The 17,749-nt window shown below is 36.3% G+C and overlaps 1 protein-coding gene and 1 pseudogene across 8 annotated transcripts in view; both read right to left on the reverse strand.

The window, feature by feature from the left end:
- The window catches only part of LOC786996 (glycerophosphodiester phosphodiesterase domain-containing protein 4), a 138,271-nt gene that overhangs the window by 53,535 nt on the left and 66,987 nt on the right, over nt 1–17,749 (reverse strand). For all 8 annotated transcript variants that reach the window (XM_059875143.1, XM_059875141.1, XM_059875144.1 and 5 more), the window contains one exon: nt 10,371–10,527. In XM_059875143.1, the coding sequence (XP_059731126.1) occupies nt 10,371–10,527 (157 nt within the window). The remainder of the gene's footprint in view (nt 1–10,370; nt 10,528–17,749) is intronic.
- LOC786511 (large ribosomal subunit protein uL15-like) lies at nt 2,313–3,016 on the reverse strand (annotated as a pseudogene).

Below are 17,749 nucleotides of genomic sequence, written 5' to 3' on the forward strand. Positions count from 1 at the left end.
ATTCTATTAGAAGTTTTATACTAAATAAAAAATTTAATTTAGGAGTTACATATTCCTTTTCTGATGCTCTTTCTTTTTCTACAGAGATTTGAGTTTCTCACCTATATTGTTTTCCTTCTCTCTGAAGAACTTCTTTTGATGGTTTTTGCAATTATAAATAGTCCACTCTTTTCTTGTATGCGTGGTTTCTAGACTGATGGGAAGTCTGTTGTAATTCTTATCTTTGTTCTTCAATAGGTAAGGATATCTTTCCTCCTGGCTGACTTCTTTAGAGAATTTTTTGTGTTTGATTTTCTGCAATTTGAATGCAATGTGCTTAGGTATAGAATTTTTAATAATTATCCTGCTTCATGTTCTCTGAACATGAAGCATTACAACAAACAAAGCTAGTGGAGATGATGGAATTCCAGATGAGCTACTTCAAATCCTAAAAGATGATGTTGCTAAAGTGCTGCACTCAATATGCCAGCAAATTTTGAAAACTCAGTAGTGGCTACAGGACTGGAAAAAGTCAGTCTTCATTCCAATCCCAAACAAGGGCAATGCCAAAGAATGTTCAAACTACTGCACAATTGCACTCATTTCACATGCTAGCAAGATCATGCTCAAAATCCTCCAAGCTAGGCTTCAACAATACATGAACTGAAAAATTTCAGATGTTCAAACTGGATTTAGAAAAGGTAGAGGAAAACCAGAGATCCAATATCAACATCTGTTGGGTTACAGAAAAAGCAAGGGAATTCCAGAAAAACATCTGAAACTCTGCTTCACTGACTACACTAAAGCCTTTGACTGTATGAATCACAACAAACTGTGGAATATTCTTCAAGAGATGGGAATAGCAAACCACCTTACCCGCCTCCTGAGAAACCTGTATTCAGGTCAAGAAGCAACAGTTAGATATGGAACAACACACTGGTTCAAAATTGGGAAAGGAGTATGTCAAAGCTGTATATTGTCACCTCTGATTAGATTACGGTATTTGAGGTTTGTTTTTTCTTTAAATATTGACCTTGTATTCTGTGTTCAAACTAAACTCAGTCCTTGGATGTTGCTATAGATTCCCAGGTATTTTATATGATCAGTTTAGTTCAGTCAGTTCAGTCGTGTCCGACTCTTTGCGACCCCATGAATCGCAGCACGCCAGGCCTCCCTGTCCATCACCAACTCCCGGAGTTCACTCAAAATCACATCCATCAAGTCAGTGATACCATCCAGCCATCTCAGCCTCTGACGTCCCCTTTTCCTCCTGTCCCCAATCCCTCCCAGCATCAGGTCCTCTGCAAATAGAAATCGTTTTATTTCTTCCTTTCCAACACCTATACCTGTTTCCTCTCTATTGTACTGGTGCGGGCTCAATATAATTTTGACTTGAGTGGTAAGATATCCTTTCTTTTTCCAGGTCTTGTGGAAAATGAATTAATTCAGTCTTTCACCATTAGTATAATGACAGCTGTAAGTATACCAGAGATTACTTCTATCAAGTTAAGAAAGTCTTTACTTTTTAGTTTACAAAGAGTTTTTTTAAATGAAAAATGGAACTGAATTATATCAAATGATCTGCATGTATTGAGATTATATGACTTTCTTCGTGTATGTTAACATGATAAAAAATCATTCATTTCTAAACTGTAAGCACCGTGTATTCTCATGATAAAACTCCTTTAATTAAGATATGCTCTTTTTACACGTTGTTGGATTTTGTTGAGGTTATTTCAGTCTATATTCATGAGGGATATCAGTCCTGAGGTTTATGAAAGTGCCTTTGTTTGTTATCAGAGAAATACTGGGCTGATCAAATTACACTGGGAATTATGCTCTCTTGTTGGATTTTCTAGAAGATTATTTGTGGAATCAGTATAATTTTTTTCTTGTACAACTGTAGAATTCACCCAGTGAGCACATCTGCATCTGGAATTTTCTGTTGAAAGTTTTTACACTACAATGTTAGTTTTTTAATGTATTTCTTATTGAGTTTTTCAAAAGATAAAATTTATATTTCAAGGCAGGACAAGCAAATTTAAGGATAAAATGCTCTTTCTCTCTCCTTTGGCCCTCCTTCCCCCCACCCCACCCCTTCAATATGCAATGTGCTTCTGCCTTGAACATCAACAAGATCTCAAAGATGGGAATGACTGCTTTACTGGAAACATCAATTTTTACTTTTTTCTCATGCTACTAATGTGATGTCTTAAAAGATTAGCATTCTTTCTCAACTCTGCAAGGGTTCATGGTGACTTTCTGCTCACTTTATATGTGCTTATCTGGTCTATTTATCTTTGGTGAATGTTATGTAAAATGTCAGCATGTCATTTTTTTTTTTTTTGAAAAGCACTTGTTAATATTTAATTAATTTCTCAGCATGTGGCTTTAAGCCACCAGGAAACAAGCCCCATCTACATGCTTAATCTCACCTCTTCTGCTGAAGAATTTGGCTTTCATGATGACAGGCTGCTCTGGGAGCTTTCCCTTCCCCAGAACTTTGTAGTAAATAGATCACACCACATGAGTAATAAGAGCAGCACCAGTCTTGTTCTTGGCAGCATTTACTTGGGTCTGCTCACTGACTCAGAGAAGGTGATGGCACCCCACTCCAGTGTTCTTGCCTGGAGAATCCCAGGGATGGCGGAGCCTGGGGGGGCTGCCATCTATGGGGTCACACAGAGTTGGACACGACTGAAGTGACTTAGCAGCAGCAGCTCACTGACTAAGGTCCACAATTTATCAAGGTCGATAGTTGGGCAGAAACTCTGGTTCCTCTTTTAGTGGTAATGCCTCATACCAATTTTCCCAGAGTACCCTGGGTGACAGCTGTCCAAGTTGACCCTGTGGTGATGCACGCTACCCGCATTGCCTCGGCCTCCTAGGTGTTTTCGGTGTTTGCCTATGTGGCTGTGGTTGTGGCTCACGTGGTCCCTAAGTTTCTGGGTCTTCCTTAGTCTGGATGGCATGTTGTCGGCCTAGACGACAGAGGTCAGCATGTCACTGTGATGTATGATCTTTTGTCTTGAAAACCTATATGACTATGCCTTGAATGTCAACTACTAGAACAGTTCTCAGAGCTTTTGAGAGTCTGTCTCCTGGTTATAATCTTCAGTTTGGCTCAAATTCTCTTTTTAAAAATTTGATTGTTAATTGAATTTTCATGATACAAAGAATTGTTCCATTTCATCTAAATTGGCAGATTTATGCACATGGACTTAAATACTACAACCATGCTTAATTTTACAACTGGATTAACAACTGGTTCTGAAAGCTCTGAAATCTATTTAGTTCTTATGAGCCAGTACGAGCTCCACTATTCACTTTCATTATTACCTTTGTTAATGACTGGAGGGTCTGAATTGATGAACATTCTTTCATTCCTAATGTTTGAAATTTGTGGATTTTCTTTTTGTCTTGGTCAATTGACTAGATGTTGATCTCTAAAGAATAAACTTTTGTTTCATTGATGTTTTCTATTTCTCTGTTTCCATTTCACTGATTTGTGCTTTTTATTTTTTTTTCTCTTCTGTTTACCTCAAGTTAAATTTGCTCTTTTTCTAGCTTATTAAAGAGGAAGCTTACATTTTTTATTTGTAACAAAATCAAATGTTTCTTTCTTAACATAAGCAGATAATCCCAGGAGTTTTTCTCCAGTCACTGCCATAGTTGCATTCCACCACTTTTTAAAAAACTTTATGCATTTTTCGTTGTGCTGAGTCTTCATTATTGTGTGTGGGCTTTCTCTAGCTACATAATTGGGGGCTACCCTTCTTTGCAGTGTGCAAGCTTCTCACTGTGGTGGCTTCTCATTGTTGAGTATGTGCTCTAGGGGCATGGGCTCAGTAGTTGTGGTACATGTACTTAGTTGCTCTGTGGCATGTGGGATCTCCTCGGACCCACAAAGGGATCAAACCTTTGTCCCCTGCATTGGCCACAGGGTTACCAGGGGAGCTCCACCCATTTTTTAAAAATTTTTATTCAATGTAAAATTCAATGCAATTTTCTCTGAGATTTCTCCCCTTTTTTCTATGAGTTATTTAGAGGTATGGGTTTTTTTGTTTGTTTGTTTGTTTTGTGTTTTGTTTTACCTTTTGGGAAGTTTTCAATTCTAAAGAAAACCAAATCCAAATTTTGGAGCTTAACAACTCAACAGATATGATGAAGAATGCATGAGACAGCATTTGAAATACAGAAATGGAAGAGAGAATAAATGAGCTGGAAGAAAGGAATCTACCAATGCTTCAGGTGGAAGAGGAGAGAGAGCTAAGATTTCTAAAATAGTTAAGAAACACTACACACAGTATCAGATTCATTAAGAAAGCCAAAATACAGATGATGGGTATACCAGAATAAGAGAAGGGAAAAGGTGGGAGAGCACTTATGTAAAGAAGTAATAGCTGGGAACTTCCTAAACCTGGACATACAAATCCATAAAGCTAAGAGATCACCTTATCTCAATGCAAAATGACCTTCTCCAAGACAGATTATAAGGGAGGTGTCAGGGTCCATGATAAAAAAAGAAACTAGGGGGAAAAGTTCAGTATTGCCCAAAGGAATCCCCATTAGATTACCAGCAAAACTCTATAGGCCAGAAAGGAGTGGAATGACATATTGAAAGTACTGAAAGATAAAAACTGCTTGTCCAGAATACTCTATCCAACGAAGTTATTCTTTAGATAGGAGAAATTCAGGCTCTCCCAGACAAACAAAGATTAAGGAGTTCATCAGCACTAGATCTGCCTCACAAGAAATATTGACAGGAGTTCTTCCAAGGAAAAGATAAAAGTATACATAGCTCTCAGTAATGTAGGAAACTGTAACTCTAGTTTAGAACAAAGTGTTAAACATTAAACGATCATATAAAGGTTAAAGGAAGGAGCTTCGTAAAAAACTATAGCTACTACAACGTGGCAACAAACTCATAGAATAAAGAGAGATAATTTCTACAGAGAAAATATAAAAAGAGAGGACAGCGAATTAAGAAAAATTGCTATCAACAGGAAAAAGACTATTTAATCTATGAGAAAGATGTCCTATGCAAACCCCATGATACTCAGAAAACAAAAATCTAGAACACAGATAGTAAACATAAAGAGGAAAACTCAGCAAGCAATCATGGAAAATCACTGAATTACAAAGTAAGACAGAAACACAAGAAAAAAGAAACAGTGGCGATATGGAACAACTAGAAAACAAAAGATAAATTTGCAGTGGTAAGTTCTTATATATTAACAATCATCTGAAATGTAAATGGACTGAACTCACCAATCAGAAGGCACAGAGTGGTGGGATAGATTAAAAAATAAGACTGAACTGTATGGTGTCTTCAGGATACTTGTTTCAGTTCTAAAGATACACACAGACTCAAAATGAAGGGACCGAAGATGATATTCCATGCAAATAATAATCAAAAGAAAGCAAATGTAGTTATACTTATGCCCAACAAAATAAACTTTAGGGTGAAATGGTAACCAGGGACAAAGAAAGTCACGATGTAATGATAAAAGGGTTAAAACATCAACAATACATAACATCATAAATATTGGGTTGGCCAAAAGGTTCATTCATTTTTTCCCATAAGATGGTTCTAGAAGCACTTGGCTGTCTAACTTCATTTGAAACAATTTTGTTAGATTCTATTGTGACAGCTGTTGTTCAGTTCAGTTCAGTTCAGTCACTCAGTTGTGTCTGACGTTTTGTGATCCCATGGACTGCAGCATGCCAGGCTTCCCTGTCCATTACAACTCCCAGAGCTTACTCAAACTCATGCCCATTGAGCTGGTGACACCATCAAACCATCTCATCCTCTGTCGTCTCCTTCTCCTCCCATCTTCAATCTTCAATCTTTTCCAGCATCAGGGTCTTTTCAAATGAGAAAAATTGCTAGACTATTTAAAAACTTTTTAAAAACTTACCAAAATTGGTGAATTTTTGGGTAGCTATTTTATTTCATCTTTAATGCTTCATAATGATATTTTTTATGTTAATTTCTGCTGTATATCAACATGAGTCAGTCATAGGTATACATAGGTCCCTTCCCTCTTGAACTTCCCTTCCACTCTCACCCCATTCTATCCCTCTAGGTTGTTACAGAGCACTGAATGTGAGCTCCCTGAATCATACAGCAATTGTGTAGCCATTTTAATATGGGAGATGGAATAAAAAAGCAAAATTTTCAGCATATTATGCTTTATTATTTCAAGAAAGGCAAAACACAACTGAAATACAAAAAAAGATTTGTGCAGTGTATGGAGACGGTGCTGTGACTGATGGAACATGTCAAAAGTAGTTTGTGAAGTTCAGTGCTGGAGATTTCTAAACAGACTGGAGACCAGTTGAAATTGATAGTGACCAAATCGAGACATTAATTGAGAACAATCAAAGTTATACTACAAGGGAGATAGTCGACATACTCAAAATAACCAAGTCAGGTGTTAAAGATCATTTGTACTAGCTTGGTTATTTTTATTGCTTTGATGTTTGGGTTCCACGTAAGTTAAATGAAAAAGGCCTTGAAAGTATTTCTGCATGCGATTCTCTAGTTAAACATAATGAAAACATTTCATTTTTAAAACAAATTGTGATTGGTGATGAAAAGTGGATATTGTACAATAATGTGGAACAGAAATGATTGTGGGGCAAGCAAAATGAACCACCACCAACCACACCTGGTCCTCATCCACAGAAGGTGACGATGTGTATATGGTGGGATTGGAAGGGAGTCCTCTATTATGAGCTCATTCAGGAAGACCAAATGACTAATTCCAACAAGTATTGCTCTCAGACCAACTGAAAGCAGCATTCAATGAAAAGTATCCAGAATTAGTCAGCAGAAAATAATCTTCCATCAGGGTAATGCAAGCCTGCATGTTTCTTTGATGATCGGGCAAAAACTGTTACAGTTTGGTTGGAAAGTTCTGATTCAACTGCCATATTCATCAGACACTGCATCTTTGGATTTCTGTTGATTTTGGTCTTTACAAAATTCTCTTAGTGGAAAAAATTTCAGTTTCCCGAAAGATTGTACAAGGCACCTGGAACAGTTCCTTGCTCACAAAGATAAAACGTTTTGAAAAGAGAATTATCAAGTTGCCAGAAAAATGGCAGAAGGTAGTGAAACAAAATGGTGAATACGTTGTTTAATAAACTCCTTGGTGAAAATGAAAAAACGTCTTTCATTTTTACTTAACAGCTTAAGGAGCTGTTTGGCCAACCCAATATTTAATAACTTATTCTCACCACTCCTCTGAATTTAGGTACAAATTCTCTTTACTGAGTCACTGTGTTTCAGGGCAATGCAGTTATTTGCATAAACTGAATAAAAATATGTGCCCCTTTACACTGGGATATAACTGGAAAAACTGTGTTGTAAAGGTCATATCTGAAGGATCATATCTGAGAATAAATGTCATTTAATCGAATATGACAAGTCACCAGTCCCCACTAAGGACACATATATGATCAGTATTTGGAACCAATGCCTATGAGCCTTCCTAGGCAAACTATCTGGTGTCCCCTGTTGTACACGGGGGCTTCCCTGGTGGCTCAGCTGGTAAAGAATCTGCCTGCAATGCAGGAGACCTGTATTTGATCCCTGGGTTGGGAAGATCCTGTGGAGAAGGGAAAGGCTACTCACTTCAGTATTCTGGCCTGGAGAATTCCATGGACTGTATAGTCCATGGGGTTGCAAAGAGTCAGGCATGACTCTTGTACATTGAGTCAAGATGTTGTACATTGTTTCAGCATTACAGGTAAGAAAGATCAATGACTAGCAGGAAAAGGAAAGAGAAATTTGCACATATTTGTAGCTATAGATGTGAAACCTGGTTCAAGTGAACTTCTAACTTTAAAGTAGTAGTGAGAAAAAGAGCTCTGGAATGACAGGGACTATTAAAAGTGAAATTCTAGACTCCTTATATACTCTCTAGACAGAACCTCATTTAAAAGCCTTAGTAGTTGTACAACACAATCTGACTCTAGATTTGCTGATTATACAACAAGAAACCTTATGTGTAGTAATCAACCCTTTTAACTGCACTGATGTAAATCAATAAAGACAAATAACACAAATCACAATGAGAACAGCCTCTAAATAGTCCATAGAGTTTATTCATGATCACAAGAGGGGAATTAATTATTTAAAACTCAGAAACAAGGCTTGTTGAACCCTCCAGTATTATGGTAGCACATTTTTTTTCTTACCAGGCACACCTAAATGTCATCTCTCAAGGGAATGTATCTTTCTTTGAATTATTTATTATTAATTAGGGACAGGCTATGTAAAGTTAGATGTTGACTTCTAGAAAACTGATAAAAGAGGAAAAGATTTTTGTGTGGTAGAGATGCAAATGAGTTTTGATATTGAAGAGAACTCTAAAAGTAAACTTTATTGTCACAGAGTATATTAACCAAAACAATACACTAGATTTGTATCCAACTTAGCAATGCAATTTTAGTATTTCTTTGTTGCACTGAGTATTTGCATGTTGGTTTCTCACTTTTCTTTTGAGTGGGGTTTGTCATCCTGCTTGTTCCCACATGAATATGCTAAATAAAATTTGTACTCTGCTTACTGTCTATATGCATGAGAATTACATCTCTGTAATTTTGAGATTTATACTTTCACAAAAGGATATAAAAATGTTCCACACAAAGGGGTTTTACTGGATAAACAGGAACTCAGCTTAAGCTTCCAGAGACAACTCCCAGAATTTTTGTATCTATTTTTATTTCATTACTGATCAGATTAACTACTTAATTTTCACACTTAATCTCAAGAAAAACAAATGTACTAACAAATAATCATCAACTCACCACCATATCAATCCATAATTATACCTATCCAAATGAAGAGAAACCCAGAGTACTTTTCACAAAGAAAACCAATTTTTCTTCGGAAAATTATCCAAACATTCAAATATTTAAAATTATGTGCTATCACCACATTGACCACCAGTAAACATACATCATGCAAGTAAAGAAAACACAAACAAACCTAAAAATAAAGCTGCTTAGATAACCATATTTGAACCTGAGGCTTCAGGATACTCCTCAGTAGCTAAAGCAATAGCAAAACAAAGCATTTCAAACATACCATCTAAATATGCTAAGAAAAAACTGTTAATCCTAAAAGAAGCCACCAAAATTTATTACAATAACATATCTAATCACACCACTTACCATGGAGACTTTTTCCAGCCATATGTTACACAACAGATACAATAACAGCCTATTCATCTGGAACACACATTAGGCAAAACATCACCTATGACTAACTAAACCAATAAATGTATTTTAATAAAGCATCTCTAGTTTCTATGCATCTATTTATTCATGTATGATGAGACATGTACAGAGCCTACATATAGACACTTGGGCTATCAGATTGATCCCACTACCTTCATATATGGAAATAGTGCTTATAGGTTATGTACTCATATGGTAATAAGTATTCTGAGGTGATACAGTCATTACAAATCAATCTTTAGCTATTCCTTGTATTAACACTAGTTAACAGAATACATTTGAAGTGGATAAATTTACCCTCACATAGCTCTTTACTTCTCACTATTTTAACATGAAAAAAGATTAAATGGATCCTCTAGATTAACATTAGAGATAAATAAAATTCCATTCCACCTAGTACATAATCAAAAGTATTTGAAAATTGTTTTCCTAATTACACAATTAACTGATAAGAGAGCTATTACTACAGCTGCCCCCAACTATCTTAGCTCTGCTGCCACAGGTGCTAGCAATATGAATGCTTGCTCAGATATTTGTATGCCCTGCTCAGATATTTGTTGTCAAAATCAAAGACTCAAAATGAGTACATCTGATTGATAAAACCGAATTCATGTACATTCCCTCTGGACATTTGATAACCTAGAAAATGTAAGTTTGGTTTTAACTTTCTTGAGAAGGCAGGCTTGACTTTTATCACATGCAAATTTGACCTTTTGTTTTACCTATTTAAAATATTTAGGATAATTCTAAACTCTCAAACTTGTTATTTAAGCAATGCTATAGTCTCCTCATAACATATTTTCCTGATTATTCTATCTGTTTCTCCCATCTCCTCCCTATCTCTGCTTCCCTTCTTTCTTACACATTCATACACACACACAGACACACAGAAATATATCTCCTCTTGCTCCAGTATACTATAATCTCTGAAACAAACCACCATCAATTCATCAATGCCCATGGTTCCTCTTAGTAATTATCTTATTTTAGTTCAAATGATACCTTTGCATAAAATGAGTAGACTCATTCACACTTGCATCAAAATTACACTGTACACAGTGTACTTATCTCCAGGAGCAGCATATGACCATACAAGAGGGAGTAAATGCAGATTTTTTGACCTGGGGAATGTGTCTTACCCATGAATCTGCAAACCATTTGCCTGCATTCAGAGTTGACAGGAAATCCCAATAAAAAAAGTTACTCTGTTCATCGGAGGCATTTGGCATGACTTCCAAGATATTGGTTGTTCTTCTCAGGTCATAATCATGCATGAGGAAAGGCACCTCATCCAGGCTGCATGCAAAGGGGAAAAATAAGAGAAAGGGTCAGTAAATTGAATTCAATCCTCTTGGCAGACAGGGTTCTCAGAAAGTCCACCAAGGTCACAAGTCTTACTCCTACCCAATCTCAGCAAGTTCAGTTTAGTTCAGTTGCTCAGTCGTGTAGGACTCTGCGACACCATGAATCGCAGCATGCCAGGCCTCCCTGTCCATCACCGACTCCTGGAGTTTACTCAAACTCATGTCCATTGAGTCAGTGATGCCATCCAGCCATCTCATCTTCCGTCATCCCCCTCTCCTCCTGCCCCCAATCCCTCCCAGCATCAGGGTCTCTTTAAATGAGTCAACTCTTTGCATGAGGTGGCCAAAGTATTGGAGTTTCAGCTTTAGCATTAGTCCTTCCAATGAACACCCAGGACTGATCTCCTTTAGAATGGACTGGTTGGGTTTCCTTGCAGTCCAAGATACAAGCAATTCATAGTTGATGTCAATATTTTAATGCCCTAGGGATCGGCATTTTATGGTGTGTAATAATAATGTTTATGATGAAAGAATAACTTCTCTATCCATGAACTTTTTAGAATGGAGAGGAAGATAGGTAGAGTAGTGACTTGAGAGTAAAGTGAATGGGGTGAGGATGGGGCAATGCTCTGTAGTCTTCAGAGTCATGGAAAGTAGGCACCCAGACAATCTCCCTATGTTTCTCTGACCCATTTTCCAGCCAGGCACCTGCCATGAGTGAGTACTTCTTGTCCTAGACACTTCACATCAGGTCGTATCATTAGAAAAGATCCTAATTTTGTTTTCTGAAGTTTTCCTTGAAGAATCTCTACTTTTATGAGACTCTCTGTTATTTTCTCATTAAAATACCTAAGAAGAGAACTTTGTAATGGCTATCAGAGAGTAATAGGGTTGAAACTTAGCATCCTTCCCATAAACAATTTACAACTGGACAAAATACGGAAATAACTTTTTCAGTCAATGGACAACAATAAGCACAGCATGATGGTTTTGGAGAAAAGGTAAACAAATAAACAGCCTCTACCATTCTACAGGCTTTCTTCTTGCAAGTGAATACTGGACTGTGGTACTAAGAAAAACCTAAAAGTGACCCAGAAATTGTGCTGAAATGAGAAAAAAACTAGATGAAGGAGAGGTCAAGACAGCTAGACTTTGTGGATAAGAGTTCCACAGGAGATTGAGCTATGCTGAAAAGAAGACTGTTAGGGAAATATGTAAAGATTTTCCTTCAATATATGAATAAATATCAAAGGATACCCTTGTGGAGTAAAATTCTTTGAAGCCTGCTAAGAGCAACTTTGAGAAAAATTACCAGAAAATTCTAAGACAGTTTGGACAGCTTCTACTGGGTGTGTGAATGATTCAAGTTCCATCCAGTGAGAGTGCACAGATCTCAATAATAACTCAGGCATTCTCTAGAGACTACAGAGAGCTATACTTCTGAAACGGGGATAATTTAAAACTAGAATGACTTTAGAACTTCCACAAAAAGACTTTAAAGCATGTCAATGTATGGCAAAACCACTACAATATTGTAAAGTAATTAGCCTCCGATTAAAATAAATAAATTTATATTAAAAAAAGCAAGCCTCCAAAGAATCTTCAATCAACTGCATGCTACAAAAAGTCTAAAATTCTTTCAAGGAGAAGAAAATTTACTACCCAGCATGGTAAAATCACAAAGTCCAACATGTAAACAAAATTTATATGACAGGCAAGGAAGGAGAAAAATGTACCTGTAGCCAGGAGAAATTACCCAATAATGGCAAACTTGGAAAGGAAAGAGATGGTAAAATTAATAAATAAGGATGTTAAATGATACAAAATATACATATAAGTGATGTATAAAACAGATGTAAAGGAAAATATGAACATAATGGAGACATAATTGTAAAAATAAAAAATAAAGGGAAATTCCAGAGCTGAAATGAAAAAGTTTCATGGAAATGAAAATTCAATAACTGAATTTTGCTATTGAATAATAACTGAAATGAAAATTTCATTGGATGAAATTATTATCAGATTAGGTATTATAGATGATGTAAATATCACTGAATTTTCAGATGTAGGAATAGAATTTATCCAAAATATATATGTGTGATTGGAATCCTAAGAGAAGAGGAAAAACAGAAAAAAAAGTCTGAGGAAATGAAAGTTTTAAAAAAATCTCCAAAACTTTATAAAAATTATGCACCAATATATCCAAGAATATTAATGCATACAAAGAAAGATAAATATAAGAGTACACATACACATACCCACATTAAGAATTATTATAATACAATCTGTCAGGTTTTCAATTCTTCCAAAATTGTAAGACACAAAAAATAGGAACGTACAGCCCATTCAAAAGCAAAAAATAAATCAACAGAAACTGTCCCTGAAAAAGAGCTGATATAAGATACACTAAATACATTAAATATTAAAGATACTCAAAGAACTAAAGGAAGTTGTAGATAAAGTTAAAAAAGCTATATATGAATAAAATGGACATATTAATAAAGAGATTAAAAAAACCTAAAAAGAGAGCAGAAAGAAATTTTGGAGCTAAAATGAAGAAGTGAATAAAAAAATTGACTAGAGGGATTTAAAGGCAAATTAAACCAGGCAGAAGAAAGAATCAGTGACCTTGAAAATAGGACAATACGGGTTATTGAGTCTGAGGAAGAGAATAAAAAAAGATTGCAGAAAAGTGAAGAGTCTAATAAGGTAACCCAGACACCAAAGCTAGACAAGCACTACAAAAAAGGAAATTACAGATCAATATCCCTTAGGAACAGTGATCCAAAACTCCTCAACAAAATACAAGCAAATAGAATTTAGTAGTATAATAGTAGGAATATAGACCATGACCAAGTGGAATTTATTCTGACATGCAAGGATAGTTCAACATATCAAAATCCATCAACATCATATACCACATTGATAGAAAAAAGGGGAAAAAATGAACATCCCAATTGATGCAGAAAAAGCATATGACAAAATTCTACACCCTTTAATGATAAAAACACTAAACAGACTAGAAATAGAAGGAAACTGCTCCTGGGACTTCACTGGTGGTCTGGTGGCTGGGACTCTGTGTTCTCAATGCAGGGGGCTGGATTTTGATCCTGGGTTCAGGAGCTAGATCCTGCATGCTGTGATTGGGAGTTCATATGCTGCAACAAAGTATCTGGGACATGGTAACTGGGGATACTGCATGCTGCAATGAAGATCAAAGATATTGCATGCCACAATTAAGACCTGGTTCAGTTCAGTTCAGTTCAGTTGCTCAGTCGTGTTGGACTCTTTGTGACCCCATGAACCGCAGCATGCCAGGTCTCCCTGTCCATCACCAACTCCCGGAGTTCACTCAAACTCACGTCCATCGAGTTGGTGATGCCATCCAGCTATCTCATCCTCTGTCGTCCCCTTCTCCTCCTGCCCTCAATCTTTCCCAGCATCAGGGTCTTTTCAAATGAGTCAGCTCTTCACATCAGGTGGCCAAAGTACTGGAGTTTCAGCTTCAACATCAGTCCTACCAAAGAACACCCAGGACTGATCTTTAGGATGGATTGGTTGGATCTCCTTGCAGTCCAAGGGACTCTCAAGAGTCTTCTCCAACACCACAGTTCAAAAGCATCAATTCTTTGGTGCTCAGCTTTCTTTATAGTCCAACTTTCACATATGTACATGACTACTGGAAAAACCATAGCCTTGACTAGATGGACCTTTGTTGGAAAAATAATGTCTCTGCTTTTTAATATGCTGTCTAGGTTGGTCATAACTTTCCTTCCAAGGAGTAAGCGTCTTTTAATTTTATGGCTGCAATCACCATCTGTAGTGATTTTGGAGCCAGAAAAATAAAGTCAGCCGCTGTTTCCACTGTTTCCCATCTATTTGCCATGAAGTGATGGGACCAGATGTCATGATCTTAGTTTTCTGAATGTTGAACTTTAAGCCAACTTTTTCACTCTCCTCTTTCACTTTCATCAAGAGGCTCTTTAGTTCCTCTTCACTTTCTGCCATAAGGGTGGTGTCATCTGCATATCTGAGGTGACTGATATTTCTCCCGGCAATCTTGATTCCAGCTTGTGCTTCCTCCAGCCCAGTGTTTCTCACGATGTACTCTGCATATAAGTTAAATAAGCAGGGTGACAATATACAGCCTTGACGTACTCCTTTCCCTACTGGAACCAGTCTGTTGTTCCGTGTCCAGTTTGAACTGTTCCTTCCTGACCCGCATATAGGTTTCTCAAGAGGCATGTCAGGTGGTCTGGTACTCCCTCTTTCAGATACAGCCAAGTAAATAAATATTTTTAAAAAGAAAAAAAAAATAGAAGGAAACTACCCCAATATAAAGACATATATGAAAAATCCAGAGTGAACACTGTATTCAGTGGTAAAAGACTGAAAACTTTTCCTCTAAGATTAGGACTAGGCAAGGATGTCTGCTTTGAGGACCCCTGTTCATAATAGTTCTGGAAATTCTAGCCATAGGAATTAGGCAACTTAGGGAAATAAAATGCATACAGATTGAGAAGGAGTAAATAAAATTACTTCTGTTTTTAGATGATATGATCTTATGTACAGAAAATTCTAAGATTACACATATACAAAAGAAAACCAATGAATGAATTCAGTGAAGCAGCAGGATACAAAGTCAACACACAAAAGTCAGTTGCATTTCTACATTTGAACAATCAGAAAAGGAAATTTGAACAATCAGAACAAGGATTTGAACAATCAGAAAAGGAAATTAGAAAAGCAACTGCATTAGCATCCATTTAGTAAAAGAATAAAGTACATAAGAATTAAACAAGGAGGTGAAAGATGTATATAGTGAAGTCTAGAAAACATTATTGAAATTAAGGTTAGAAGACATGTATAAATGGAGATAAGCCCATGTTTATAGACTGGAAGACTTCACATTGTTATGATGTCAATACTATCCAAAGCAATCTTACAGATTCAGTGCAATCTATTGACAAAATCTCAATAACATTTCTTTTAAGAAATAGAAAAATTCAACCTAAAATTCATAAGGAATCACAAGGAATCCCCAACAGCCAGAAGAATCTTAAAAAAGAAGAACAAAAGTAGAGGACTCACACTTCCTGATTTTAAAAAGTAGTATGAAGCAACAGTAATTAAAATAGTGTGGTACTGGCATAAAGACAAATTAATAAAGAGGCCGGAAACAAAGCCTCACACATATGGTCAAATGATTTTTGACAAGAGTGCTAAGGCCATTCAACAGGGAAAAGACATCTTTTCCGAAATTGTTCTGGGAAAACTGGACATTCACATGAAAAGAATGAAACTGGGCCTTTACTTAATACCATATACAAAAACTTAGATGAAAATATAGGGGAAAATCATGACATTGGATTTGGCAATGATTTTTTTTTCTATGATGACAAAGGTAGAGGCAAAAACAAACAAAAATCAGACAAATTGGCTTCATGAAAATCAAGAATTTATACATCGAGATATACTACTTACAACCTAAAAAGGCAACCAATAAACTACAAGAAAATATTTGCAAATAATATTTGTGGTAAGGGATTAATGTCCAGAATATAAAGAGAACTCCTAAATCTCAGCAACAAAAAAAACAAACAACCTGATTCAAAAATGGGCAGAGGACTTGACTACAAATCTGTCTAAAGAAGATTTGACTGGCTAATAATTATATGAAAAGAAGCTCAACATTACCAATCACCGGGGAAATGCAAATCAAAATTATAATGAGATGCCACCTCACAAAGATTAAGATGGCTCCTATCAAAAAAGCAGAAAGCAAAAAGGTTTGTTTGTTATTGGTGAGAATGTGGAGAAACCGGAACACTTGTATACTGTTGGTGGGAACTCAAGGTGGTACAGCCACTTTGGAAAAGGGTAATGGCAATTCCTCAAAAAATTAACAACAGAATTACCATATGACCCAGCCATCTCACTTCTAGGTATACACTCAAAAGACTGAAAGCAGTATCTCAATGAGGTATGTATGTACCCATGTTTATGACTACATTATTCACTATAGCTAAAATTGGAAGCAACAAGTGTCCATCAACTGATGAATGGAGAGGCCAAATGTAGTATATACATACAGAGGAATATCATTCATCCTTTTTAGGATGAAAATCCTGCAATATGCTACAACGTGAATGAACTTTCAAGACGTTAAGCTAAGTGATATAAGCCAGTAACATACAAAAAGTACTGTATGATTCCACTTACATGAAGTAGTCAAAATCATAAAGGAAGAAAGCAGAATGGGATTGCCAGGGTCTGGGGCTGAGAAGGAGGAGGCATTGGGAAGTATCATTTAATGGGTACAGACTTTCAGTTTTACTAGATAAAAAGAGTTTTGGAGATAAACAGTTGAAGTTTAGGCAATATTATAAATAATATATGTTTTATTTATTTTTATTTAAGTTAAAAAATTTTAAAAACTAATTAATTTATTTTAATTGGAGGCTAATTACTCTACAATGTTGTAGTGGTTTTTGCCATACATTGACATGAATCAGCCATAGGTGTACATGTGTTCCCCATCCTGAACCCCCTTCCAACCTCCCTCTCCATCCCACCCCTCAGGGTCATCCCAGTGCACCAGCCCTGAGCACCCTGTCCTATGCATCAAACCTGGACTGGCGATCTGTTTCACATATGATAATATATATGTTTCAATGTTATTCTCTCAAATCATCCCACCCTAGCCTTCTCCCACAGAGTCCAAAAGACTGTTCTTTACATCTGTGTCTCTTTTGCTGTCTTGCATATAAGGTCATCGTTACCATCTTTCTAAATTCCAAATTAAACAACTGACAAAGAATTAATCTCAAAAATATATAAGCAGCTCCAGCAGCTCAATTCCAGATAAATAATATATGTTACAACTAAACCATACATTTAAAAATGGTTAAGACGATAGTGGGAGACTTTAATACCCCACTCACACCTATGGATACATCAACTAAACAGAAAATAACAAGGAAACACAAACTTTAAATGATACAATAGACCAGTTAGACTTAATTGTTATCTATAGGACATTTCACCCCAAAACAATCAATTTCACCTTTTTCTCAAGCGCACATGGAACCTTCTCCAGGATAGATCACATCCTGGGCCATAAATCTAGCCTTGATAAATTAAAAAAAAAAAATTGAAATCATTCCAAGCATCTTTTCTGACCACAGTGCAGTAAGATTAGATCTCAATTACAG

Source organism: Bos taurus, chromosome 15 (assembly GCF_002263795.3).
Source record: "Bos taurus isolate L1 Dominette 01449 registration number 42190680 breed Hereford chromosome 15, ARS-UCD2.0, whole genome shotgun sequence".
NCBI lineage: Eukaryota > Metazoa > Chordata > Mammalia > Artiodactyla > Bovidae > Bos > Bos taurus.